The sequence below is a fragment of the Bos taurus genome, chromosome 29, assembly GCF_002263795.3.
Source record: "Bos taurus isolate L1 Dominette 01449 registration number 42190680 breed Hereford chromosome 29, ARS-UCD2.0, whole genome shotgun sequence".
Classification (NCBI taxonomy): domain Eukaryota; kingdom Metazoa; phylum Chordata; class Mammalia; order Artiodactyla; family Bovidae; genus Bos; species Bos taurus.
The window spans coordinates 41,111,227-41,138,189 of record NC_037356.1 but is presented as its reverse complement, the minus strand read 5'-3'; the positions used below and the strand labels follow the sequence as shown (position 1 = coordinate 41,138,189).

The 26,963-nt window shown below is 43.9% G+C and overlaps 1 protein-coding gene across 3 annotated transcripts in view; it reads left to right on the top strand.

The window, feature by feature from the left end:
- Window positions 1-25,937, top strand: part of STX5 (syntaxin 5) — a 28,292-nt gene extending 2,355 nt beyond the window's left edge. For all 3 annotated transcript variants that reach the window (XM_059882837.1, XM_059882838.1, NM_001075444.1), the window contains 7 exons: window positions 34-104; window positions 5,015-5,131; window positions 5,209-5,265; window positions 5,424-5,505; window positions 5,980-6,086; window positions 6,255-6,376; window positions 25,187-25,937. In XM_059882837.1, coding sequence (XP_059738820.1) covers window positions 34-104; window positions 5,015-5,131; window positions 5,209-5,265; window positions 5,424-5,505; window positions 5,980-6,086; window positions 6,255-6,376; window positions 25,187-25,346 — 716 coding nt within the window. In that variant the 3' untranslated portion in view covers window positions 25,347-25,937. The remainder of the gene's footprint in view (window positions 1-33; window positions 105-5,014; window positions 5,132-5,208; window positions 5,266-5,423; window positions 5,506-5,979; window positions 6,087-6,254; window positions 6,377-25,186) is intronic.
- The last annotated feature ends 1,026 nt before the right edge of the window (window positions 25,938-26,963 follow it).

The following is a 26,963-nucleotide window of genomic DNA, read 5'->3' as shown; positions in this document are numbered from 1 at the left end:
TCACCTGTGGTGGCTTCTTGTTTGTCTCTGCAGTGGCAAAGCGCAAGTCCCTCTTTGATGATAAGGCAGTGGAAATTGAGGAGCTAACTTATATCATCAAACAGGTGAGCGACTAGCGATCAGGAGAGTCGGGCATTCCAGTTGCATCACTTCCATCTCTTTCCCTTGCTCTAGAGTCTCAGAGCAAGTTTCTCTGCTGCTGCTGCTAAGTCGCTTCAGTTGTGTCCGACTCTGTGCGACCCCATAGATGGCAGCCCACCAGGCTCCCCCGTCCCTAGGATTCTCCAGGCAAGAACACTGGAGTGGGTTGCCATTTCCTTCTCCGATGCATGAAAGTGAAAAGTGAAAGTGAAGTTGCTCAGTCATGTCTGACTCTTAGTGACCCCATGGACTGTAGCCCACCAGCTCCTCCGCCCATGGGATTTTCCAGGCAAGAGTACTGGAGTGGGGTGCCATTCTAGCCAACTCCAAACATCCTACTCCTCTGTTGTGTCAGTGGTCATCTGCCATGTACAAAGCTGGACACTTAGCACACAAGCATTATGAGGTAGATACCAGCCTTTAAGGGCTTATTGTCTGGAAGAGGTATCCAGTCCCATAAACTCACACTTACAATGAATAGGCAGCAAGTGGCACAAAAAAGATGGTACAAAAAGATGAATGAGATTCTGGGTACACTGGGAAAGATTTTATCGAGGAGGTGAAAACTGAGCTGATTTCGAGGCTTGTGGAGAGGCAACAGAAGAACATTTGAGACAGAACAAACAGTGTGCACCGGCATGTCTCATAAAAAGGAAAAGTTCAAGTCTTTGCTCAGATGTCATGTGCTCAGGGAGGCCTACGTTGCTGTTTAATACCCCAGCCCCTCCAGCTCTGATCTCCCTTACCTTGCTCTATTTTCTTGTTTATAGCACTTGATACATTCTAACAGTCTCTTTCAAGCTTGTGTCTGTTGTTTGTTTCCTCCCACTTACCTCCTGGACAAAAAAGAAAATAACAAATGGGAATGCCACAAGAGCAGAAATTTTTCTTTCTCTTTGTTCAGGGATGTATCCCAGATACCTGTGACAGTGTCTGGCGTGTAGTGCTCAATGGTTCAGTTGTGTCTGTCTCCTTGCAACCACATGAATGTAGCCCACCAGGCTCCTCTGTCCATGGAATTCTTCAGGCAAGAAGTGGGTTGCCATTTCCTACTCCAGAGGATCTTCCCGACCCAGGGATTGAACCTGTGTCTCTTGTGTCTCCTCCATTGGCAGGCAGATTCTTTACCACTGCGCCACCTGGGAATCCCCTGGCGTGTAGTCCTTGCTCAATACTTGTTGATCAGATGAGTGATCGGCAGCAGATGAGGCTGAAATTGTAGACTGGTAGGTGGTTGTAAAGACCATCATGGGGCTTGCAAAGGAGTGTAGAATCACTCTAAATGTATGGGCTGCAAAGACGATTAGAACCTGGATTCCAGTTCTATCTGCAAGACACTGTTATAGCAGCTCTAACGATATGATTTGCTTCTTTCCCAGAATAATGTGATAAGGATAACGTGAGAAATTGAATGTCCATGGGAGGAAAAAACACCCTGGAGCGTGAATGGGCAGAGAGGTGAGGGTAGAGGCTTGTGCAGTTGTCTGGTATGAAGATGATTATGGCAGAGGCCAAAGGGCAGACACGTTGAAGAGATGCTGTGCTGAATGGAAGAGGGTTCCATCAACTACTGGGGTGTTATTACTCTTTTTAAAATATTTATGTGTTTGCCTGCATTGGGTCTTCGCTGTGACATGTGGGACCTTCACTGCCGTCATGGGGGATCTTTCCCCGCAGTGCACTGATTCTCTAGTTACAGCGTGTGTGCTCAGTAGCTGTGGCATCTTGGCTTAGTTGCTTCAGACCATTTGGGATCTTAGTTCGTTAACCAAGGATTGAACCCAAGTCCCGTGCTTTGCAAGGCAGATTCTTAACCACTGGACCACCAGGGAAGTCCCTGTTGGAGCATTATTGCATAGGTAACCACTGACTGGATTGAGACAGACTTCAAATCCCAGGCCTCACCACTTATGACGTTGGGTAAGCTAGCTTATCCTGGAGAAGGAAGGGGAAAGATCCCCTAGAGAAGGAAATGGCAACCCACTCCATTATTCTTGCCTGGAAAATCACATGGATGGGGGAGCCTGGCAGGCCACCCCCTTTTAAAGAAAAAGGCGATGAGAACAGTACCCACCTTGCAGGGTTGTTGTGAGGCTTCATTGGTTTATTTTTTCAATCCCTCACATTACTGAGTGACTTTTGGCTGCCTGGTTCTGGGGATTCAACAGCAAAGAAGACCCATGTGATCCCTGCCTTTGGGAACTTCGTTTCCAAGTGGGTGAACCAAACAGTATATGCTGCTGCTGCTGCTAAGTCACCTCAGTCGTGTCAGACTCTGTGCGACCCCATAGACGGCAGCCCACCAGGGTCCCCAGTCCCTGGGACTCTCCAGGCAAGAACACTGGAGTAGGTTGCCATTTCCTTCTCCAGTGCATGAAAGTGAAAAGTGAAAGTGAAGTTGCTCAGTCATGTCTGACTCTTGGGACCCCATGGACTGCAGCCAGTAGGCTCCTCCATCCATGGGATTTTCCAGGCAAGGGTACTGGAGTGGGGTGCCATCGCCTTCTCCAAAACAGTATATAAATAAACAGAAAATACAATTTCAGGTGGTGGGTCATCCTATTAAATAAGGAGAGTAAGCTCCGCAGGGTAGGAGCCACGTTATATGGGGTGATCTGGGATGGCATAGCTGAGGAAGGGACATGGAGACCTGAATGGTAAGGAAAAAATTGATCATCCAAAGATTGGAGGGGCACGGTCTAGAAAGTGGGAGTAGCAAAGGGAGAGGCCCTGAGGCCTGAGTGGCTTTGATACATTTGACACATGTGGAAGGGGCCAGCGTGGCTGCAGCACAGCCAGTGAGGAGGAGGCTGGGGGGTAAGGCCAGAGGAGCGGGCAGACCAAGGCCGTGTAGCTGCGTCAGCTCGGTGAGGAATGTGGATTCTTTTCTAGATTTAGTGGGAAGCTCTTAGAAGATTTTAAGAGTGGGGATGACATACATGCCCTGTTTTGGGTTTGGAGGGTCACTCTGGTTGTTGTGTAGAAACGGCTTGTTGGGGGCAGACTCTGAAAGGAAGGTCACTTAGGAGGCTCTAGGCGATTTTCGAAAGAGAGGACAGTTTGGACTAGAGTGGCTTTGTTAGAGAAGAAAATGAGTGGACATATTCAGAGTGTATGTTGGAATCAACTGGGTTCTTTGTGGATTCCTTGTAGATTAAGGGAAGGGAGGAATTGAAGATGACTTGCTAAGTTTTTGGTCTGAGCAGCTGGTGAATGGTGGTGCCATTTACCAAAATGGCACAGAGGAAGGCGGAATAACTTTTCAGGGCAGGTGGAGGATAAAGAGTTGCTTTCTGGGTTAAGTTGAAGAGAAAGTCATAAGCTGCTTAGCAAGTTGTGTGGTGCACGGTAATCAAAGCCAGGGCTGCTGTTCTGTTCACAAGGTCTGAATACATAGTAAATGCTCAGTGAAGGTTGTCATTGTGCTGTGGCGTATAGGTTGGGTTAAGGAGTTGTCAGTATGTGACTTAGAAGCTTTTAGCTTGGGCACCTAAGTGGGGAGTAGTGGCATTTTCTGAGCTCCTAGGGGAGGAGATTTTATGGGGGGAAACCTGGAATACCATTTCGAATACATGGCTGTCAGCAGCAGAAATTGTCCAGAGGACTTGAGAATCCTTGGGGCTGGGGTACTAATTCAGGGGACTGTTGGAGGGATTCTAGAAGTTGCCTGATCTAGTATTTTTTAGCCTATTTTTTGAGCTATTTGTGACCCCTTTCCCCTCCCCCTCCTCTTTCTCCTCTGGTCCTGCCCTGGACCTAGCTGCTCTGGGGCAAGCTTTCTCTGCCACTCCCGGTCAGTCCTTCATCTCCCTTGTCTTGTGAGGCCCTCAGCAGGCAGGATTGGGAAAGCAGAGGATCCAGTGGCCTCGTGTAGAAAGCCTGGCTGTGCTACTAACTCATGTATAAAGTTCGACAAGTCACACCTTTCACTCTTTTGCAATAGTAATTTAAAATATATTAATTAAAATAATTTAAAATATATGTGTGTGTGTATATAAGTCACTCAGTCGTATCTGACTCTTTGCAACCCCATGGACTGTATAAGTCTACCAGGCTCCTCTGTCCATGGAATTCTCCAGGCAAGAATACTGGCATGGTATCTATTCCCTTCTCCAGGAGATGTTCCTGACCCAGGGGTGGAACCTTGGTCTCTTGCCTCCTGACTGTCTAAGCCACCAGGAAAGCCCATATGTGTATATTTGGCTGCACCGGGTCTTAGTTGCAGCATGCAACTTCACTGCAGTTCAAGGTTCATTCTTCAGTCTTCATTGCAGCACACGGATCTTTAGTTGTGGTGTGTAGGATCTAGTTCCCTGACCAGGGGTTGAACCCGGGCCCCCTGCACTGGGAGTGCAGAGTCTTAGCCACTGTCCCCCAGGGAAGTCCCTGCAGTAGTAATTTTTTATTTTTTTATTTTTATTTATTTTTTTAGTAGTAATTTTTTAAAAGGAATTGTGTATATAAAAAGCATTTCGTTAATGTTTGAAGGACTCCTCCCATCTCCTGAGTACAACACAGATGCTTTTTGGTCAGCACGCTCTGGGTCTGAGATTCTGGCCTTTTAAGGGGTCTGTGGCCATGAGCAGTAGTGAGCAGGGCAGTAGGGTGGAGGGAGTAAACAACTCAGTTCTTTACAGACAGACGAGGCCACATTTCACCTCTTTCTGGCTCTACTCTGCAGGGACTGAGCCAGAGCAACCTCCAGAGGTTGGACTGTACCAGCAGGCCCTTCTGGCCTGACTGTCTGAGACAGCATCACCCCTGCTAGTATGTTCATCCTGCCATCCCTGCCAGAGACGTCCACGTGGGAGAGACACTGGCTGAGCCCCCACCTCCCTGGTTGATACTGTTTTTCTGTTGACTCTTTCACCAGGACATCAATAGCCTCAACAAACAAATTGCCCAGCTTCAGGACTTCGTGAGGGCCAAGGGCAGCCAGAGTGGCCGGCACCTGCAAACCCATTCCAACACCATCGTGGTCTCCCTGCAGGTGGGACCAGGGAGAGGGGGTGGCAGAAGGGAGGAGGCGTTGTCTTCTCTGGCTGATCCTCTCTCCTCCTCTTCCAGTCAAAACTGGCCTCCATGTCCAACGACTTCAAGTCAGTTTTAGAAGTGAGGACAGAGGTGAGAAGAAGCTGGGTAGGAGGGATAGGAATCTGGGCATGAGGGCCCCAGAGGGCAGTGGGAAGGGCAAGGGCAACAGGGTCACGGGCACCAGGGGCAATCTAATGTGCCCGCTTTCCAGAGGCCTCAGGACCTTTGCATTTCTTCCCCAAACCCAGAACCTGAAGCAGCAGAGAAGCCGGCGGGAGCAGTTCTCCCGGGCGCCTGTATCAGCCCTGCCCCTTGCCCCCAACCACCTGGGTAAGTCACAGGCAAGTCAGGGAGCCCTGAGGGGTAAGGCATAGTGACTCTGGGTCTCAGGGTATCTCCCTAAGGCAGGGGTTGGGTAGGAGAGCAGAGGATTAAGGAAGTTGCTTTCTTTAGGCTTTCTCAGAGGTCACTCCTGATGCCTGGGATCTATAATCCGCATCTAGCCTCCAGCATTCTCCCCTGTTGAGGGTGAATCCAGTCATGTTCAAAAGAATGAGCTTTTTAAATTTTTGGTCCACTTAGTCATTATATTCACAGTCATTCATTCTCAAAACCACCCTTTGAGAAAGCAACTATCATTATCCCCCATTTTACAGGTGAGAACACTGAGGCTCAGAGAGGTTAAATGACTTGTCCAGGGTCACAAGGCTAGTAAGTGCCAGAGCTGGGATTCAAATCCAGAGCATATGGGCTTTGAATCTTTTAACTGCTAAGAAGTGCCATGTTGTCTTTCTTCCCCCCCAGGGGGCGGTGCTGTGGTTTTGGGGGCGGAGTCCCGAGCCTCTGGGGATGTGGCCATTGACATGATGGACTCTAGGACCAGCCAGCAGCTGCAGCTCATTGACGAGCAGGTACGCACGCTCTGAGGCAGGGAGGAGTTGTTCCCCTGTTTTCTCCTGTGGTCACAAGCAAGTGTTTGGCATGTGCCATGGGTGGAATGGCCAACTGGAAAGCCCCAGAGAGGCAGGACCCACCCTCAGAAGCTCCTGTTGTTCATGTACGCTCTCTCTCCTCTGAAGGATTCTTACATCCAGAGCCGGGCAGACACCATGCAGAACATTGAGTCCACAATTGTTGAGCTGGGCTCCATCTTCCAGCAGTTGGCACACATGGTTAAGGAACAGGAAGAAACCATTCAGAGGTGAGACACTTTCTCTCTTTAACCTCAAAACCAGGAGCCTTGTCTTCCCTGTGGATTGGCATCCTAGAGGTCCCCAGGGACAGCTTAATGCCCTTTGGAAGAGAAGAGTGAATCCTGTCCACACATAAGGTTCAGTTCACCTGTCTCCATCCACACCACAAGTATTAATTGAGCACCTGTTCCATGTCAGGCACTGTCATAGGCGCTGGGGATATGGTGATGAGTAGAACGGTTAAGTCTGTTCTGTGGAACTTACTTTGTAGTATGGAATTCGATAGAGTGAGTAAGGACAACTGTTTAAAAAGAATTGAGAAGAAATTTTCAGGTGGTGATAAGGCCTAATACAGAAAACTAGGATGCAGTGTTGAGAAAGTGATGGAGGAGGAATATCAGATTGGGTGGCAGGGCAGGCTGCTCTGAAGGCTTCGTATTGAAGCAGAGACGTGAATGACAAGAGGGATCCAAACACGCAAAGGAAAGGGTAAGAGTAGTCTAGGCACTGCAGACAGCCAGAACAGAGGCCATCCAATGGGACAGTCTTACTTTATTAAAGAATCAAGGAGGCCAGTGGAGCTGGGAAGCAGTGAACAGGAAGAGAGAAGTGCAGGATGAGGCCGGAGGGAGGTAGGCAGAGCCAACCCACAGGAGGGCCTCTGCTCCCCTGGTACCCTTGCTACTGCACAAAGCATTTTATCTGCTCCTGTTCTTTGGCACTTGGCATTCAGTCAGTCATAGAGATACAGCCAAAGACAAAAGCGATAAAGATCCCTGCCCTCGTGGAACGTACATCATAGTAGGGCAAATAATTTAGAATATACGTCATAAGTAAATGGTCCAGTATATATTTTTGACCAGTGATAAATCCATAAATAAAAGTAGAGTAGGATAAATTAATCAGGAGTTCTAGGTTTGGAGGAGCAAGTTGTAATTTTAAATAAGGATGGCTGTGGTAGGCCCTATTAAGAAGATGACATCCTTCCAAGATGGGGGGAAGGTGAGGGAGTTTGCTGTATGGATATATGGAGAAGAGTACCAGGCAGAGGGCAGAACCTATGTAAAGGCCTTCAGGCAAGAACATGTCTGTTGAGTTGAAGGATAGCAAAGAAGCCACTGCATCTGGCGACAAGTGAGGAGAAGAGTAGTACCAGCTGAGGTTAGAGGGGAAATGGGAGGCCAGACCAGGTGGGGCCTTTTAAAGCCCATGTGAAAAGTGAAAGTTGCTCAGTCGTGTCTGACTCTTTGTGACCCCATGGACTATACAGTTAATGGAATTCTCCAGGCCAGAATACTGGAGTAGGTAGCCTTTCCCTTCTCCAGGGGATCTTCCCAACCCAGGGATCGAACCCAGGTCTCCCTCATGGCGGCTGGATTCTTTACCAGTTGAGCCACAGGGAAGCCCGCATGGGGAGCCAGTGCAGAGTATTGATTGATTTGATTGACTGGCCATGCTAGGTTTTCATTGCTGGGAGCGGGCTTTCTCTAGTTGCGGCAAGCAGATAGCTTCTCTCTCTGTTTTGGAGCAGTGGCTGTAGGGTGTGCAAGCTCAGTAGTTGTGGTGCATGGGCTCAGTTGCCCTGTGGTGTGTGGAATCTTCCCAGACTAGGGATCAAACCCATGTCTGCTGCCTTGGCACGTAGATTAGACCACCAGGGAAGTCCCATTGTAGGGTTTTAGTGGAAGGTTATACTATCTGACATCTATTTTATTTTTGTTTATGTTTTGTGTTGCACTGCACAGCTTGTGGGATCTTAGTTCCTCGACCAGGGCCACTGCATGGAAGTACCAAGTCCTAACTACAGGACTTCCAAGGGATTCCTTCCTCTGGGAAGTCCCTCTGACTTCTATTTTAAAAAGATCATTTAGTTGCCATAGTCAGAACAGATTGTAAAGGCCTAGAATACAAGCAGAGAGATGAATTCAGAGGCCTTTGCAGTAATCTAGGCAGGAGGTAGTGATAGTTGGGGCCAAGGCTGAATGAGTAGTAGTTGCATTCTGGATATATTTTGGAGGTAGAACCAGCAGGATCAGTTACTTGATGAACTGAATGCAAGGTATGAGAGAAAAAGAGTTTATGATAACTCCAGGCTTTTGATGTGAACGATTGAAGGGATTCATGTCCTTCACTAGAAATAGACAGAGCTAGTTACTCAGACAGAGCAGATTTGGGGCAAAATAAGTTGTGTTCCAACAAGAAGTGGACAGTTGTCTGTTAGACATCTAAGTGGAAATAGTGAACAGGCTGATAGATGTAAGGAGTTGAAAAGACAGGTTATGGGCCAAAAATGGGCAGAATTGAACTTTGAAACTAGGCCAAGGGAGTTCTGAGAAAGAGGAGGATCAAGCGCTGAGTCCCAAAGGCTATTTCTGGAATCAAGTCTCAATCCCAGGAGAGGACACTGAACAGGAGCACAGCTTGTGAGAGAGGAGGAGAAATGAATGAAGATGATGTCCTGGGAGTCAGGAGGAGAAAGTAAGTCAGGGAAAGAATGACCAGCTGTGACAGATTTTGCTTTGAGGCCAAGCAAGATGAGAGCTGAGAATTTAATTAGCCTGTTTAGTTCATTAATATTTAGTGTAATATTTGCTAAAGTTCGATTTAGATCTACCATTTTACAGTTTTTTTGTTTTTCCCTTCTCTCTCTTTTTTTTTGGTTCCTCCTCCTTCTTTTCTGTCTTGAACAGTTGCGAAAATCCATATAAATTTGTTGGTATTTTAGCTATATGTAATTGGTTTGTTTGTTTTTTTTAGTGGTTGCTATAGGGATTATCAGATCAGATTAGTCACTCAGTTGTGTCTGACTCTTTGCGACCCCATGAATCGCAGCACGCAGGCCTCCCTGTCCAACACCAACTCCCGGAGTTCACTGAGACTCATGTCCATCGAGTCAGTGATGCCATCCAGCCATCTCATCCTCTGTCGTCCCCTTCTCCTCCTGCCCCCAATCCCTCCCAGCATCAGAGTCTTTTCCAATGAGTCAACTCTTCTCATGAGGTGGCCAAAGTACTGGAGTTTCAGCTTTAGCATCATTCCTTCCAAAGAAATCCTAGGGCTGATCTCCTTCAGAGTGGACTGGTTGGATCTCCTTGCAGTCCAAGGGACTCTCAAGAGTCTTCTCCAACACCACAGTTCAAAAGCATCAATTCTTCGGCACTCAGCCTTCTTCACAGTCCAACTCTCACATCCATACATGACCACAGGAAAAACCATAGCCTTGACTAGATGGACCTTTGTTGGCAAAGTAATGTCTCTGCTTTTGAATATGCTATCTAGGTTGGTCATAACTTTCCTTCCAAGGAGTAAGTGTCTTTTAATTTCATGGCTTCAGTCACCATCTGCAGTGATTTTGGAGCTCAAAAAAATAAAGTCTGACACTGTTTCCACTGTTTCCCCATCTATTTCCCATGAAGTGATGGGACCGGATGCCATGATCGTAGTTTTCTGAATGTTGAGCTTTAAGCCAACTTTTTCACTCTCCTCTTTCACTTTCATCAAGAGGTTTTTTAGTTCCTCTTCACTTTCTGCCATAAGGGTGGTGTCATCTGCATATCTGAGGTTATTGATATTTCTCCCGGCAATCTTGATTCCAGCTAGTGTTTCTTCCAGTCCAGCGTTTCTCATGATGTACTCTGCATATAAGTTAAATAAACAGGGTGACAATACACAGCCTTGACGTACTCCTTTTCCTATTTGGAACCAGTCTGTTGTTCCATGTCCAGTTCTAATTGTTGCTTCCTGACCTGCATACAGATTTCTCAAGAGGCAGGTCAGGTGGTCTGGTATTCCCATCTCTTGAAGAATTTTCCACAGTTTATTGTGATCCACACAGTCAAAGGCTTTGGCATAGTCAATAAAGCAGAAATAGATGTTTTTCTGGAACTCTCTTGCTTTTTCCATGATCCAGGGGATGTTGGCAATTTGATCTCTGGTTCCTCTGCCTTTTCTAAAACCAGCTTGAACATCAGGAAGTTCACGGTTCACATATTGCTGAAGCCTGGCTTGGAGAATTTTGAGCATTACTTTACTAGCGTGTGAGATGAGTGCAATTGTGCAGTAGTTTGAGCATTCTTTGGTACTGCCTTTCTTTGGGATTGGAATGAAAACTGACTTTTTCCAGTCCTGTGGCCACTGCTGAGTTTTCCAAATTTGCTGGCATATTGAGTGCAGCACGTTCACAGCATCGTCTTTCAGGATTTGGAATAGCTCAACTGGAATTCCATCACCTCCACTAGCTTTGTTCATAGTGATGCTTTCTAAGGCCCACTTGACTTCACATTCCAGGATGTCTGGCTCTAGGTCAGTGATCACACCGTCGTGATTATCTGGGTCGTGAAGATCTTTTTTGTACAGTTCTTCTGTGTATTCTTGCCACCTCTTCTTAATATCTTCTGCTTCTGTTAGGTCCATACCATTTCTGTCCTTTATCAAGCCTAGCTCTTCCCGGTCTGCTTCATAGAAAATGTGAGAACTTTTCAACCCCCCTCCTTCATCTTTTATGCTCTAGTTGTCACATTTGTTGTATCTACATAAGTTTATAAATCCCACAATACCACAGTATAATTTTTATCTTAAAGAAATTAGAGGAAAAAGTAGTCTTTTGTGTTACTCATATATTTACTCTTTGCATTGCTCTTCATTTCTTCCTGAATACCCAGTTTCCATCTGGCATCACTTCCCTTAAACCTTGAGAATTTTCTTTAGTACCTTTTTTAAAAATTGATTTTTATTTTTGGTTCTGCTGGGTCTTTGTTGCTGCGTGCAGACTTTCTCTGATTGCATTGAATGGGAGCTCTCTAATTGTGCTGCTCAGGCTCTTGTTGCAGAGCCTGGCGCTCTAGGGTGCTTGTGCTCAGTAGTTGGGGTCTCAGGGTTTAGAGCCTGTGAGCTCAGTAGTTGCAAGCACAGGCTTCGTTGCCCCAAGGCATGGGGAATCTTCCTGGACCAGGGGTCGAACCTGTGTTCCCTACATAAGGAGGCCATACAGATTCTTAACCCCTAGACCACTAAAGAAGTCCTCTTTAGTACTTTTTATAGTGCAGCTCTACTAATGACAAATTCTTTTATCTAAAATTTCATTATTTCACCCACATTTTTGAAGAATAGTTTTTCTGCTTAAAGTGCTTTAAATACATCATTCTACTGTCTTTTAGCCTTTCATTCCTAATGAGAAGTCAGTGGTAATTCTAACTTCTGTATGTAATCTCTGACTGCTTCTGCTTTTCAATTTTTTTTTCTTCTTTTCTGTGGTTTTCAGCAGTTGATCATTTATGTACCTAGATGTGGTTTCCTTTGAATTTATGCTGCTTGAGGTTCTCTGAGCTTCCTGAATCTGTAAATTTATGTCTTTCACAAAGTTTAGGAAATATTTCACCATTATTTCTTTCGAAATTTTTTCTCCTCTTTGTCTTCTTCCACGAATATATATTTGTATACATATGTAAATCAACTGTAGGAATTTCTTGGTGGTTCAGTGGTTAGGACTCTGTGCTTTCACTGTTGAAGGCCTGGGTTTGATCCCTGGTGGAAGAACTAAAATCCCACAAGCTGTGCAAAGCGGCTCCCCCAAAAAATCCACTGTAACTATATTTTGTTGAGATATATGTACATATATATATCTCAACAAATTGCATCTTATTAAGATGCATTTAATGTCAGCTGTCCCTACATTATCAAGAACAAATTTGATCATTTGATTAAGGTGATAATAAATGATCTCTGTTTTTAGAGTATATTTCTTCTTTGTAGTCAGCAAATGATTTATTGGATATCTTGTTCCCCAAGACCCTTTAACCTGTTTTTAGGAGCCAGTTATGATGCTTGTCTGGTCTGAATCAATTTATCTAATTCAGGTGCATTTTTTTCCTATAAACAAAAGCTTTTCTTTATTAACTGCATGAGCTGAAGTTCACCTTAATCAGGCTGGATAAAACCTTAATTATTTTCCTGTATTTTCAGAGTAAGTAGTTTGTGGAGCAGGTGCCAACATAGAGGCTAAGGAGGTTTTAATTCTTGTTTTAATTCTTCCTTGTTTTTGAGTATCATTATGGACTTAAGGTTTTTATTTATGTTTTGTATTACAATTAGTTAGGATAATGATTATTTTCAGTGTTCAGATTGTTCCCAGTTTGTCCAGTGAAAGACAAGAGATTTTTGTTTTGTTTTTTTTTAAAGAATGGGAAAAAATAAATGTTTGTATGTATTGTATTGGGAATGATCCAACAGAGAAATAAAAATTGATATTATAACAGGAAGGGGGAAGAACTCTTAAAAGTTTATGTCCTGGAGCAGGTGAGAGGAAGTGGGGAGCCAGTGCATAAGTAGAAGACTTGAATTTAAGAGAAGCTAGTGATAGCTGGGTGGAGAAGGCAATGGCACCCCACTCCAGTACTTTTCCCTGGAAAATCCCATGGATGGAGGAGCCTGGTAGCCTGTAGTCCATGGGGTCGCTAAGAGTCGGACACGACTGATCGACTTCACTTTCACTTTTCACTTTCATGCATTGGAGAAGGAAATGGCAACCCACTCCAGTGTTCTTGCCTGGAGAATCCCAGGGATGGGGGAGCCTGTTGGGCTGCCATCTATGGAGTCGCACAGAATTGGACACGACTGAATCGACTTGGCAGCAGCAGCAGCAGCAGTGATAGCTGGGAAAGTGGACATTTTCTGCTCCCCCCTGAGGGGAGGGACCAAGATAATTGAACTCAGCACTGTATCAATGGCTGGTGCTCAACACCTACTAGTTGAATAAATAAACATCCTTTTAACCATTGGTTGCCAAAGCTGGATGTTCATAGGAACCCCCTATAGAGCTTATAAAAACTGAGTATCTTGCCAGCCAGTGACTGGCAGCCTCTGCATAAGGCAGGGCCTGGCAGCTAACCAGACCAGGGGCCAGCCACACCTACTGGACCACCTACGCGTAGTCATCCCCATCACAACAGAGGGGCCCACGCAATACGGGGCAGCCCTGGAGCATACAGCTCTGGTAATCAGGAGATAGGATGCACAGGACAGCTCCTACAAAAGGCCATTTCTCTAAGGTCAAGAAACGACCAACCTGCCAGATACATGGAAATAGAAACAGCAAATTAGACAAATTGAGGTTACAGAGGAGCTTGTTCCAATCAAAGGGACAAGACCCCAGAAGAAAAACTAAGTGAAGTGGATATCGGTGAACTCCCTGATAGAGTTCAAGGTAATGATCATAAAGATGAAAGAACTCCAGAGAAGAATGGATGAACACAGAAGTTTAACAAAGAGTTAGAAGGTACAAAGAAAAACCAAACAGATGAACATAACTGAAATGAAAAATACACTAGAAGAAATCAACAGTAGATTAAATGACATAGAGGAATTCTATCGCATTCTATCGAATATCTTCCAGTGAGTTGGAAGATAGAGTAGTAGAAATCACTGAAGCTAAGAAGAAAAAAAAAGTGAACACAGTTTAAGAGATTTCCAGGGCATCAAGTGTGCTAACATCTGCATTGTAGGGGTTCCAGAGGAGGGAAAAAGAGACAGAGAGCATATTTAGAGATATACTTGCTGAAAGTTTTCCTGACCTGGAAAAAGGAATAGACATCCATGTCCAGGAAGCCCAGAGAGTCCCAAACAGGATCAACTCCAAAGAAGACCACAACAAGACACACTGTAATTAAAATGGCAAAAATTAAAGACAAAGAGAGAATAGTAAAAGCAGCAAGGGGAGACTTTCCTGGTAGTCCCGTGGCTCCAGAGATAAGAACACCTGAATATGTAAAGGAAATATTAACAGACATAAAGAGAGAAACTGACATAAAGGGAGGAATTGAATAGTGAATGAGTGAGTGAAGTCGCTCAGTGGTGTCCAACTCTTTTCGACCCCATGGACTGTAGCCTACCAGGCTCCTCTGTCCATGGGATTTTCCAGGCAATAGTCCTGGAGTGGATTGCCATTTCCTTCTATTAATGGACACATCAGATAAGAAGTCAATAATGTGTCATTTAGGCACTGGCCTTAAATATAGAGAACAATTCTCCAAAAGCAGCAGAATACAAATTCTTTTCAAGTGCATATGGAACATTTTCCAGGACATACTACATGCTAGGCCACAAAATGTACATGTGTACTAAGTCTCTTCAGTCATGTCTGACTCTTTGTGACCCTATGGACTGTAGCTTGCCATGCTCCTCTGTCCATGGATTCTCCAGGCAAGAATACTGGAGTGGGTTGTGATAGGACACAAAACAAGTCTTAGTAAATTTAATAAAATTGAAATCATAGCAAGCATCTTTTCCAGCCACAGTGCTGTAAGAGTGGAAATCAACTAAAAAAAAAGAAGAAGAAGAAATCAGCTATAAGAAGAAAACTGCAAAAAACACAAACAAGTGGAGGCTAAAAAATATGTTGCTAAACAAACAGTGGATCACTGACGAAATGAAAAGAGAAATAAAAATTACTTGGAGACAAATGAAAATGAAAACAATCCAAAATATGTGGGACTTCCTACAACAGCAGTTCTAAGAAGGATGTTTATAGCAGTAGAAGTCTGCTTCAGGAAATAAAAATCTCAACTAAACAACCTATGCTTACACCTGAAGGAACTAGAAAAAGAACAAAGTTAGTAGAGAAAGAAGTAATAAAAATTAGAGCAGAAATAAGTGAAATAAAGACAAAAAAAATAGAAAAGATCAATGAAACTAAGAAGAGATAGACAAGATTGATAAACCTTTAGCCAGACTTAACCCAAGAAGAAAAAAAAGAGGGCCTAAGACAATAAAAATCAGAAATGAAAAAGGAAGAATTATAACTGATCTACAGAAATACAAAGGATCAAAAGAGTTTACTATGGAAAACTATATGCAAATAACATGGACAACCTAGAAGCAATGGACAAATTCCTAGATATGTTTAATCTCCCAAGATGAACTAGGAAGAAATAGAAGATATGAACAGATATTATCAGTAATGAAATTGAATCAGTAATTTTTTAAATTTTTATTTGCTTAGTTTTGGCTGTGCTGGGTCATCATTGCTGTGGGTGGGCTTTCTCTGGTTGTGGCAAGCAGGGGCTACTTTCTCTTTGCAGTGTGAAGGCTTCTCATTGCAGTGATTTTCTTGTTGTAGAGCATGGGCTCTAGAGGCTGCAGGCTCCAGTAGTTGTGGTACACTGGCTTAGTTGCCCTCCAGCATGTGAAATTTTCCCAGACCAGGGATTGAACCCATATCCCCTGCATTGGCAGGTAGATTCTTTCCACTGGGCCACCAGGGAAGTCCTGAATCAGTAATTTTTAAAAACTTCCAACAGAAGTCCAGGACCAGATGGCTTCACAGGTGAATTCTACCAAATGTTTAGAGAAGAGTTAATACCTATCCTTTTCAAATTATGTCAAAACACTGCAGAGGAGGAAATGATTCTAAACTCATTCTACAAACCCAGCATCACCCTGATATCAAACCAAAGATATCACAAAAAATAAATTTACAGGCTGGTATCACTGATAAAACATAGATGCAAAAATCCTCAACATATTAGCAGACTGAATCCAACAATGCATTAAAAACATGTACCATGATCAAGTGGGAATATTTATTCCAGTGATGCAGGGATTTTCAATATCTACAAATCCATCAATGCGATATATACTACATTAAATAAATTGAAGAAAAATATATGATCATTGCAGTAGAAGCAAATACAAGATTTTGACAAAGTTCAACATCCATTTATGATTAAAAAAAAAAAAAAAACTACACAAAGTGGGCATAGAAGGAACATACTTCAACATAACAAAGGCCATATATGATAAGCCCACAGTTAACACCATACTCAGTGGTGAAAAGCTGAAACCATTTCCTTGAAATTAGCTACAAGAATGCTCATTCTCAACATTATATTACCCAACATAGTATTGGAAGTTCCAGCCACAGCAATCAGAAGAAGAAAAAGAAATGAAAGGAATCCAGATTTTAAAGGAAGAACTAAAACTGTCACTGTTTGCAGATGACATGATTCCATACATAGAAAATCCAAAAAGAGCTCATCAATAAATTTAGTAAAATTGAAGGATACAAAAGTAATTCACAGAAATCTGTTTCATTTTTATCTGCTAGCAACAAACTATCAGAGAAATGAAAGAAACTCATTTACAGTCACATCAAAGAGAATACTAAGGAATAAATATAACGCAGTAAAAGGACAGTACTTGGAAAACTGTAAGACACCGATGAAAGAAACTGAAGAGGACACAAATAGATAGAAATGATGCACCATGTTCTTGGATTGGAAGAATTAGTATCATTAAAATGACCATACTACTCAAGGCAATCTACAGATTCAGTGCAATCCCTATCAAAATACTAATGGCATTTTTTCATAGACTAGAGCAAGTCATTTTAAAATTTGTATGGAAACACAAAAGACTCAACAGTATCCAAAACAGTCTTGAGAAAGAACAGAGCTTGAGGTATCATGCTCCCTGTCTTCAGATTGCACTACAAAGCTACTGCTGAAACTTTGATTACTATTAGAACAGTATGGTATGGTACTGAAACGAAAATGGGCTTCCCCAGTGCCACCGTGGTAAAGAATCCACCTACAATGCAGGAGGCAAATGAGATGCCGGTGGGACCCCTGGCTTGAGAAGATCCCCTGAAGGAGGAAATGGCAACCCACTCCAGTATTCTTGCCTGGAAAATCCCCTAGACAGAGGAGCCTGTCGGGCTACAGTCCACAGGGTCACAAAGAGTCAAATGCAACTGAACACACACTGTGAAACAAAACAGACATCAATGAAACAGAATGAGAGCCCAGAAATAAATGCACATACTCTGGTCAGTGAATCAATGACAAAGGAAGTACGAATATACCATTAAAGAGACAGTCTCTTTAATAAGTAGTCCTGAGGAGACTGGATAGCTGCACGTAAAGGAATGAAATTAGAGCATTTTTCTCACACCATAAAGTAAACTCCAAGTGTGGAAATTCCCTGGTGGTCTAGCAGTTAGGACTCTGCGCTTATACTGCCGGGGCTGGGGTTTGATCCCTGGTCAGGGAACTAAGGTCTAGAAGCCACAAGGTGTGTCAACAAAAAAAGTAAACTTGAAGTGGATTAAAGACCTAAATGTAAGGCCAGAAGCTATGAAAATTCCTAGAAGAAAACACAGGCAGAATACTCTTTGACATAAATCATAGCAATATTTTTTTGCATCCATATCCTAAAGCAAACAAAACCAAAAGTAAACAAATGGGATCTAATCAAAGTTTTGCACAGCGAAGAAAACCATTGACAAAACAAAAAGATAGCCTACTGACTGGGAGAATATATTTGCAAATAATACAACTAATGGGTTAACATACAAAATGTATAAATAGCTCATGCACCTCAACATTAAAAAATCAAGCAACCTGATTAAACAAAGGAGCAGAGGGACTTCCCTGGCACTCAAGTGGTTAAGACTTCACACTCCAAGGCAGAAGGTATAGTTCAATCCCTGATTGGGGAACTGGGATCCCGCATGCCGCATAGGGCGGCCAAAAAGAAAAAGAGCAGAAGACTTGAATGGATATGTTTCCACAGAAAACATACAGATGGCTAGCCGGCACCCAAAAAGATGCTTAACATCATTAATCATTAGAGATATGCAAATCAGAACTACAATAAGACATCACCTCATACCTGTCAGAGTGGCTATCATCAAAAAGACCACCAATAAACTGTAGCAAGGGTAATGAAGAAAAGGGAACCCTTGTGCACTGTTGGTGGGAATGTAAGTTGGTGCGGCCACGGTGTAAAACAGTAGGGAGGTTCCTCAAAAAAGTAAAAATAGAACAACCCTATTGTCCAACAATTCCACTCCTGGGTATATATCCAAAGAAAATGAAAACACTAGTTTGAAAAGATACATTCACCCCAGTGTTCACAGCAGCACTATTTAGAATAGCCAAGATACAGAAGCATTCTAAGTATCCATCAACTGATGAATGGATAAGGAAATGTGGTAGGTGTATACAATGGAATACTCTGAACCATAAAAAAGAAAGAAATGTTGCCATTTGCAACAACTGTTACAACAGTGAATAGATTTGGAGTGTAATAGGCTTAGTGAAATAAGTCAGAGGAAGACAAATACTGTATGATAATCACTAAATGTGGAATCTGAAAAATAAGACAAATTAGTAAATATGACAAAAAAGAAACTGACTCAGATATAAGGAACAATTTAGTGTTTGACAGTGGGGAGGGGCACCATGGGGGTAAGGGATTAAGAAGTACAGGCTACTCTGTATAAAATAAATAAGCTACTAGAATATATTGTACAGTTTAGGGAATATAACCAATATTTTATAATATTGGTAAATGGAGTATGCTGCTGCTGCTGCTGCTAAGTCACTTCAGTCGTGTCTGACTCTGTGTGACCCCATAGATGGCAGCCCACCAGGCTCCCCCGTCCCTGGGATTCTCCAGGCAAGAACACTGGAGTGGGTTGCCATTTCCTTCTCCAATGCAAGAAAGTGAAAAGTGAAAGCGAAGTTGCTCAGTTGTGTCCGACTCTTAGCGACCTCATGGACTGTGGCCTACCAGGCAAGAGTTCTGGAGTGGGGTGCCATCGCCTTCTCCGAAATGGAGTATAACCTTTAAAAATTGTGACTCACTGTGTGGTACATCTCAAACATATAATATTTTAAATCAGCATCAGTTTTAAAAATGAAGAGGAAAAAAATGAATGAATATAACAAAATAGAAGCAGATTCATATAGAGAACAAACTAGTGGTTACTGATGGGGAGAGGGAACGGAGAGAGGCAGGATGGGGGAGGGGTTTAAGAGAAAAATTATATATAAAATAAATGACAAGAATGTATTTTACAGCACTGGGAATATAGCCAACATTTTATAATAACTTTTTTAACTTTACTGAATTTCTTTCAGTATTGCTTTTGTCTTATGTTTTGTTTTTTGGCCACTAAGCACGTGGGGTCTTAGCTCTCTGACCAGGGATCAAACCCACACCCCCTGTGTTGGAAGGCAAAGTCCTAACCACCAGGGAAGTTCCTATAATAACTTTAAATGCAGTATAACCTATAAAAATTTTGTTTTACACCTGAAACTAATGTAGTATCTTAAATCATCTATACCTAATTATAAATGTATATTTTTTCCTCTTAAAAAAAAATATGAAGGTTCCTGGAAGTCCACTGCACTCACATCTGTGGAGTCAGAATCTCCAAGTGTGAGGCCAGGAACCTGTTTTTTCACCTTGCCGAGTTCTTCAGGCTACTTCAGTGTTCTCAGTTTGGCAAGAAGAAAGGCTATTAGCAGAGGACCTCAAGAAGCGAAGGTGTGGGCGTTTTGAGCAATCCGCAGGTTGACACCCGCCCGCCCACTTGCTCCGAGGCCTTCAGGCAGCGCCGGTCCGGTGGCTCTTCACTGCCCCACAGCACCAGCAGGGCGCTTTTACTCGTGGGTGTTGATCCGGTGAAACTGGGTGAACACCTCCTTCTGTGTAAAGCGGATTTCCCAACACTGATCCATCAAGCAGCCTCACATATTCAACTGGGCAATTTAAAAGCTCTGTGAAGACAGCTCTCTTGGTCCTAGAATCAGGAAGATTGACTGAGTCTTACCTGGTTCACCTGAGATCTAGGGAATCCCTTGCTGAGTTAGGCCATAAACACTAGAGCTCTTCAGGTGACAATGTATTTTGAATATTAAAATATTATAGATTCAAAGAATCAGGTTTGTAAAAGATGTTTGTATTCTTTCCCCAATGTATATGGTTAAAATTGTTAGAGTTAGGGGCTTCCCTGGCAGTCCAGTGGCTTAGGACTCCAAACTTCCCATTGGATTTGGTCTCTGGTTTGGGAACTAAGATCCTCCATGGTTGTGTGGGGGGTGGTGTGTGTGTGTATGTACTAAGATCTTCCGTGGGTATGTGTGGGTGTGTGTCCATGTCTGTCCCCCACGTGTGTGTGTGTGTGTGTGTGTGTGTGTGTGTACATGCTCTCAGTCAGTCATGTCTGACTCTCTTTGACCCTTTGGACTGTAGCCCACCAGGCTCCTCTGTCCATGGGATTTTCTGGGCAAGAATACTGGAGTGGGTTGCCATTTCCTCCTCCAGGGTATCTTCCCAACCCAGGAATCCAACCAGCATCTCCTGCATCTTCTACCTGCATTTTGGGCAGATTCTTTACCGATGAGCCATCGGAGAAGCTCGGCAAAAAAAACAAAAACCTGAAAGCCTTTTTTTTTTTTTTTTTAATTTATTTATTTATTTAGTTTTGGCTGCTTTGGGTCTTCATTGCAGCAGACAGGATCTTTCGTTTAGATTTGGGGGCTCAGTAGTTGAGATGTGCTGGCTTAATCACCCCATGAAGTGAAAATGATAGTGCTAGTCGCTCAGTCATCTCCAACTCCTTGTGACCCCATGGACTGTAGCCCTCCAGGCTCCTCTGTCCATGGGATTCTCCAGGCAGAATACTGGAGTGGGTTGCCATTCCCTCTTCCAGGGGATCTTCCTGTCCCAGGGACTGAATCCAGGTCTCCAGTCTGGAGCGTGTGGGATTGTAGTTTCCCAATCAGTGACAGAACCAGAGTCCTTGGCACTGACAGCACAGAGTTCTAACCACTGGACATCAGGGGATCCCCTGGAAGATGGATTCTTAGCCACTGGACCCCTAGGGAAGTCCCTGAAAGCCTTTTATAAACAAACAGAAAAGTAGAATTACAGTGTATATACAACCTGACAACTAATCTTCCTTGAAAGAGTGTCGTAAGTATTTTTCAGTGTTAGTAGTTATTTGTTCTTTGGTTTAGCAAACATTAGTTGTTGCTGCTGTGAGCTAGTCCTCCTGGATCTGGGGGTGGGGAGAGAACACAGGAGGCAGTGAACCGGTGCTGAGTGCAGAGAATGAGATTAGTTCTGGACATCTCGAGCGAGCTCACACTTCAAGGGACAGCCAAGAGGCATGGTTTGATGCTCGGAAAAGAGAGGGCTAAGCTAGAGATAAAGGATGTAGGATTCAGCAGCTTCTTGGTGAAACCATGGAGGTAAATGAGACCATCCAGAGACAATGGGCAAAGTGAAAATAAGGCCCGAATAGATCCCCATGGATTCCAGGTATACCTGGTGAAGGAAAAAATCTGTCCAAGAGACTGAGGTTTTAGGGAGATGAGAGAAAAAAGCAAAGAAATATGTCCTTAGAAGCTGAGGTGGAAAGAATTTTAGGGAGGAAGGAGTGGTTATTTCTTGGTGCCCCTGAGAAAGAAATGTGAATTAAGGATCCTCAGGTGTTATTTGCATCAGGGGGCTTGGATTAACTGGATCAGTGCCAGCAGATTCCGTTGAGTGGATCAGAAGCAATCCAGCAGTAGATTGAAACATAAAAGGAAAATAACAAGGGAGAGAAAATTTGTGGACAATGATATGAACAAGAAATTTAAATTCTGAAAGGATGATATTCTTAAAATAGACACAGATACTCTTGTGTTTGCTTCCTGCAAATGCCAGTGGATCTGGATTTTAGCACTCTCCTGAGAAACCACTGATTTATTCCAGATTTCTTGCAGGAGACCTGGTTTGATTCCTCGGTAGGGAAGATCAGCTGGGGAAGGGATAGGCTACCCACTCCAGTATTCTTGGGCTTCCCTTGTGGCTCAGCTAGTAAAGAATCTGCCTGCAATGTGGGAGTCCTGGGTTCGATCCTTGGGTTGGGAAGATACCCTGGAGAAGGGAAAGGATACCCACTGCAGTATTCTGGCCTGGAGAATTCCATGGACCATATAGTCCATGAAGTCGAGAAGAGTCAGACACAGCTGACTTTCACTTTCTCCACCTGTAGTCTCCTGGGCCCCACCGTAGAATGTGAGACCTAAGAATTTGCCTTTTTTTCCCCCCTGGCTTTGCTGCTCAGGTTCTGGGATCTTAGTTCCCTGACTAGAGATCCAACCTCGAAATGAAAGCCCTTGAGTCCTAACCACTGGACTACCAGGGAATTTCCAGAATTTGCATTTTTGAGGTTCCTGGTGGTCCAGTGATTAAGACCCAGTGCTTTCACTGCTGTGGGCCCAAGTTTGATCCCTGCATGGGGAACTAAGATTGCAAAAGCTACTCAGCACGGCAAAAAAAAAAAAAGAAGAACTTGTATTTTTGAGATGCTTAATAGGTGATTCTTATTTTTTCTAAGGTATAAAAAACGATACTGATCTACTAGAGTTCCTTGTGTTACTCGGTCATTTTCCTTTTCCCTCCAACTTGTAGATTAAAAAATTTCAAACAATAGAAAAGTTGGGAGGATAGCAGAAGGGACATCTATAATGATTCACCTAGATTCACCAACTGTTGACTTTTTATCACATTTACTTCCTCTCACCTTTTTTTTTTTTTCCCTGAATCATTTAAAAGTAGGTGCAGGGTCGGGGACCAGAGGGAAGTTCAAGAAGGAGGGGACGTGTGTTTATCTTTGGTTGATTCATGTTGATATACAGCAGAAACCACAACAACACTGTAAAGTAATTATCCTCCAATTAAAAATAAATAGGCACTTCCCTGGTGGTTCAATGGCTAAGCCTCTGCACTCCCAGTGCAGGGGGCCTGGATTCAATCCCTCGTCAGGGAACTAGATCCCACATGCTGCAACTAAGAGATCCTGCATGCCTAAACTAAGACCTGGTGCAGCCAAATATTTTAAAATAAATAAAGAACAATAAATAAATAAACAAAGCTGTGTGTATGTAAAAAAAAAAAGTAGGTGCAAACTTCATGACAGTTTTTTTCAAACATCATGTGTTATCCCCAGATACTTCAGCAAGCATCTGCCAAGAATAAGTATTTCTCCTGAACAGCCTCAATATCATTATCAAACCTAAGAAATTGAACACTTCTCCAACACAACCCAATAATCAATCCATACTCAAATTTCCCCAACTCTTCGAAAAAAAAATTAGCCTTTTCCTTTCAATTTAAGATTTAGACAACATTCATACATTCAACTGTTGTGTCTCTTTAGTCTGCCTTTTTTAGTGTGTGTGATAATTTACTTTTTTTTTTTGAGACCAGTGCCTCTTATACAAAGTCATACACGTGTGTTTGTCCGATGTTTGTCCCTCTGATTAAATTTAAGTTCAGTAGTTTGGGCCATCCCTGTAGGCAGTCATATCAGTGGACACTTGATGAGGTCCTCTTTATTGGAGATACCTGTTTGGTCTCTTGTTCAAGGTGGTGACACTCAGACTTAAGTCATCATGGAGGACACTTTGAGTCCCCTGTGCACTGTTTGTCCCTATGATTAAGTTCAGTGCTTTTGGCTGGCTGTGTAGGTGATCACATCAGGAGGCACTTGGTGAGGTTATCTCTGTATCGGCCTGCTGGTGATCCTTGCCTGATTCGTTTGAGAGTGTGTGTGGCAAAATGGTCATTTTCTAATTTGCTCATTCCTTCTACATTAATTAGCTTATATTTTTCCATAAAGAAGGAACTTCCTCTCTTTAAAATTACTATTGAGTGATAGTAACTTCTTCCCTTGTACTAGTTTTCATTCACGGACTCCCATTTAAAATCTTTTATATGCCAGATTGCATTCGTTGTTCCTCCATTTTTGTTAAGTGAAGCCATTATAATTGCCAATATGAATGAGCTTTATTGGGCATGAGATGACAGTGCATCCACACTGAGAAATGTAATTATACCAGAAACTAGGGAACCTGAGACTTTAGCCTCTCTGACATAAATAGGGAGTCATGTAGAATCCAGGCTTCTGTATTTGGACAGAGATTAGGTTGTCATACACCTGACCACCTTGCCAGGACCTTGGGCTTGCAGCCACTGGCCCAGCCTTTTCTCTCACTTTCTTCCTTGATTACCAGGCTCCACCAACTTTTCTGACCTCACAGCTCCCAAAGGTCCCTGCTCCCAGCAACTCCCTTTGCAAAGACCTAAGTTTATATTTGATTTTTAGGATTGTATATGCAGATCAGCTGGGAAATGTTTGATTTTCCTCAGCAATGTCTCAAGCGATTGCCCTTCTTCTGAGGGCTTCTCTATACCCTGAGAGACATGTTCTAATATAGGGCTTTTCTCATCCCTTGACTTTCTGTCCATATCATCAGGTTCTTTTCTCACTTAGAATGAGGGTTTCCTGACCATGATTTTCTGTGACCCCCTTATTGCAAATCAGTACTGTTTATTAGAGGCTTCCCAGGTGGCCCTAGTGGCCTGCCCATGCAGGAGACGCAAGAGACACAGGTTCAAGCCCTGGGTTGAGGAGATCCCATGGAGAAGGAAATGGCAATGGGCTCCAGTATTGCTGCCTGGAAGATCCCCTGGACAGAGGAGACTGGCTGGCTTCAGTCCATGAGGTTGCAAAGAGTTAAACACAACTGAGCACACACCGTTAATTAGACAAAAATCAGTAAATACCGATGAGCAAAAAATTATATAGACGTTTTGGATTCTCTTAGTATGGGTTGGGCACTTTATATAACTCATTTAAGCCTGACAAGAAACCTAGGATTTGTGTTATCGTTTTTTTCTTCCTTTGCAGTTGAGGAAAATGAGACTTGAGGATACATGAGTGGCTTAGGTTCATTAGCTAATAAGTTGCTGAGACAAGACTTGTTTATATTACCCTTCCAGAGCTTTTTCCTCTATGTGTTCATGCTGAATTACTTCAGTTGTATCTGACTCTGTGGGACCTATGGACTATAGCCCACCAGACTCCTCTATCCAGGGGATTTTTTAGGCAAGAATATATACATGCATAAAAAATACAGTTCAACAGCATTCTTTTTAATCCAACATCCTTCTCTTTCCCCTCCTCCCGAACCTATCCTCAGGATCGACGAGAATGTGCTGGGAGCCCAGCTGGACGTGGAGGCCGCCCACTCAGAGATCCTCAAGTACTTCCAGTCGGTCACATCCAACCGGTGGCTCATGGTCAAAATCTTCCTCATCCTCATTGTCTTCTTCATCATCTTTGTGGTCTTCCTTGCCTGAACCCTCTCCACTCTGAGGCACTCCGTGGGGGTTTGGAACCCTTATGGGAGAGCAGGTGGCCAGAGCTGCCACTGAGCCTGTGCAGGGTGCTTGGGAGAAGGGCCCCGTTTCCTTGGAACTGCTAAGAATGACCACTGCCCTCGGTCCCCCACTCCTTGCCTCTGGCCACCCAGCCCTCCCCTCACCACCCTCCAGCCCATGAAACACACACGGTTCTGGATTTGGACTCTGCTGTGAAGTGGCTGGAAAGGAGCAGAGGCCAACTGAGGGGCTCGTCGGGGAGATTGTCTCTACCAGGAGATTTTTATAAACCCTCCCCAGCCTGTCGCAAAGGGAACTTTGGCAGCAAGGGGAGATGATGCCTTTCCCCACATTCTTGAGAGCAAGGAGAGGAAGTGAAACTGCCCCAGGGACCAACTTTCCCATCTGGGTTAGAATTTGACCTCTTCTTCCTCTCTTCACCACATGAGGCAGGGGGCCCTGAGCCCCTCGGCGGCCTGCACAACCCCAACTTTGGCTGCAGATGACTCTCAATCTGCCAAACGTGCTGCAGCCCGTTTTCTCCCAATTACAGCAAGACTGTCAGCCTCACTAGCCATGTCGTCATTTCTGGGTGGGAGCGCCGAAGAAGGGCCTAGGCAGAAATGGAGGGAGCCTGCTGCCCAGTATTACAACTGAAAGGGCTGGACTGATGACCCTGAGGGGCCAGGCTTTGGGCTCCATGTATACAGCTGCTTCCAGCGGGCCTAACCAAGTGCAGCAGTACTTAATTATCATGGAAAATTCCCTTCAAAGCAGGGTACACGATCCCAGAGTGATTCTCTGATTAGTGGTAACTTCCAGGACCATCTCCAGAAGTATTTGGACCTGTTTCATCTGCATCTTCCAGTCCCACCATTTTCCTTGGGCTGGATGAAGCAGGAGTTATGCCTGCTGCCAGGAGTGAAAGGTGAAGAATTTGTTCCCAGCTCCAGCTGAGGCTCTTGATCCCCTGTTGAAGCCCCTCACCAATTCAAGCCAATCACAGGAGAATGAAGTAGAGATCTGCCTGGAATACCTACCCTCCAGGAAGGTCAATATGCTTGTCAGTCTTTACCAGGACCCACAACCACATCATTCTGAGGTCACTGGAGTACCCCCATTTCATACACCCCAAAGGAAGCTCAAGCTATAGTGACAACAGTCACACATTGGGCTGGCTGTAGTACCTTGGGGTTGGGGGTGGTAGTTATCTAGGAGAGCCCTGGCCTTTCTTAGCCCTGGCATTTTCTCTCCGTTTGACCTGTTTTCAGGGGGTGCTCTTGCTTGCGTCTTAACTTTAGTTGACCCACCATGTGGGTTTAAGCACAGCACATCGATGGTGGTTGGGGCGATCTGTGAAGACGATCGAAGCCTGACAAATGCAGTTTTTCTCATTTGACTCCGCAACTATTTGAGGGAGGGTTGCATAGATTGGAAATTTATTTCATAGTATTTGCTGAGTTCCTGGTACACGCTAGGTATGGTACTGAGCCAGGTGCTGGAGAGAAAAAAAAAGCCATGCATTAGTCAACTCCTTGCTGTCTTGGAGCTTACCTTCTAGTTTTCTATTTCATTTTATAGGCAAGGAAAGCAAGG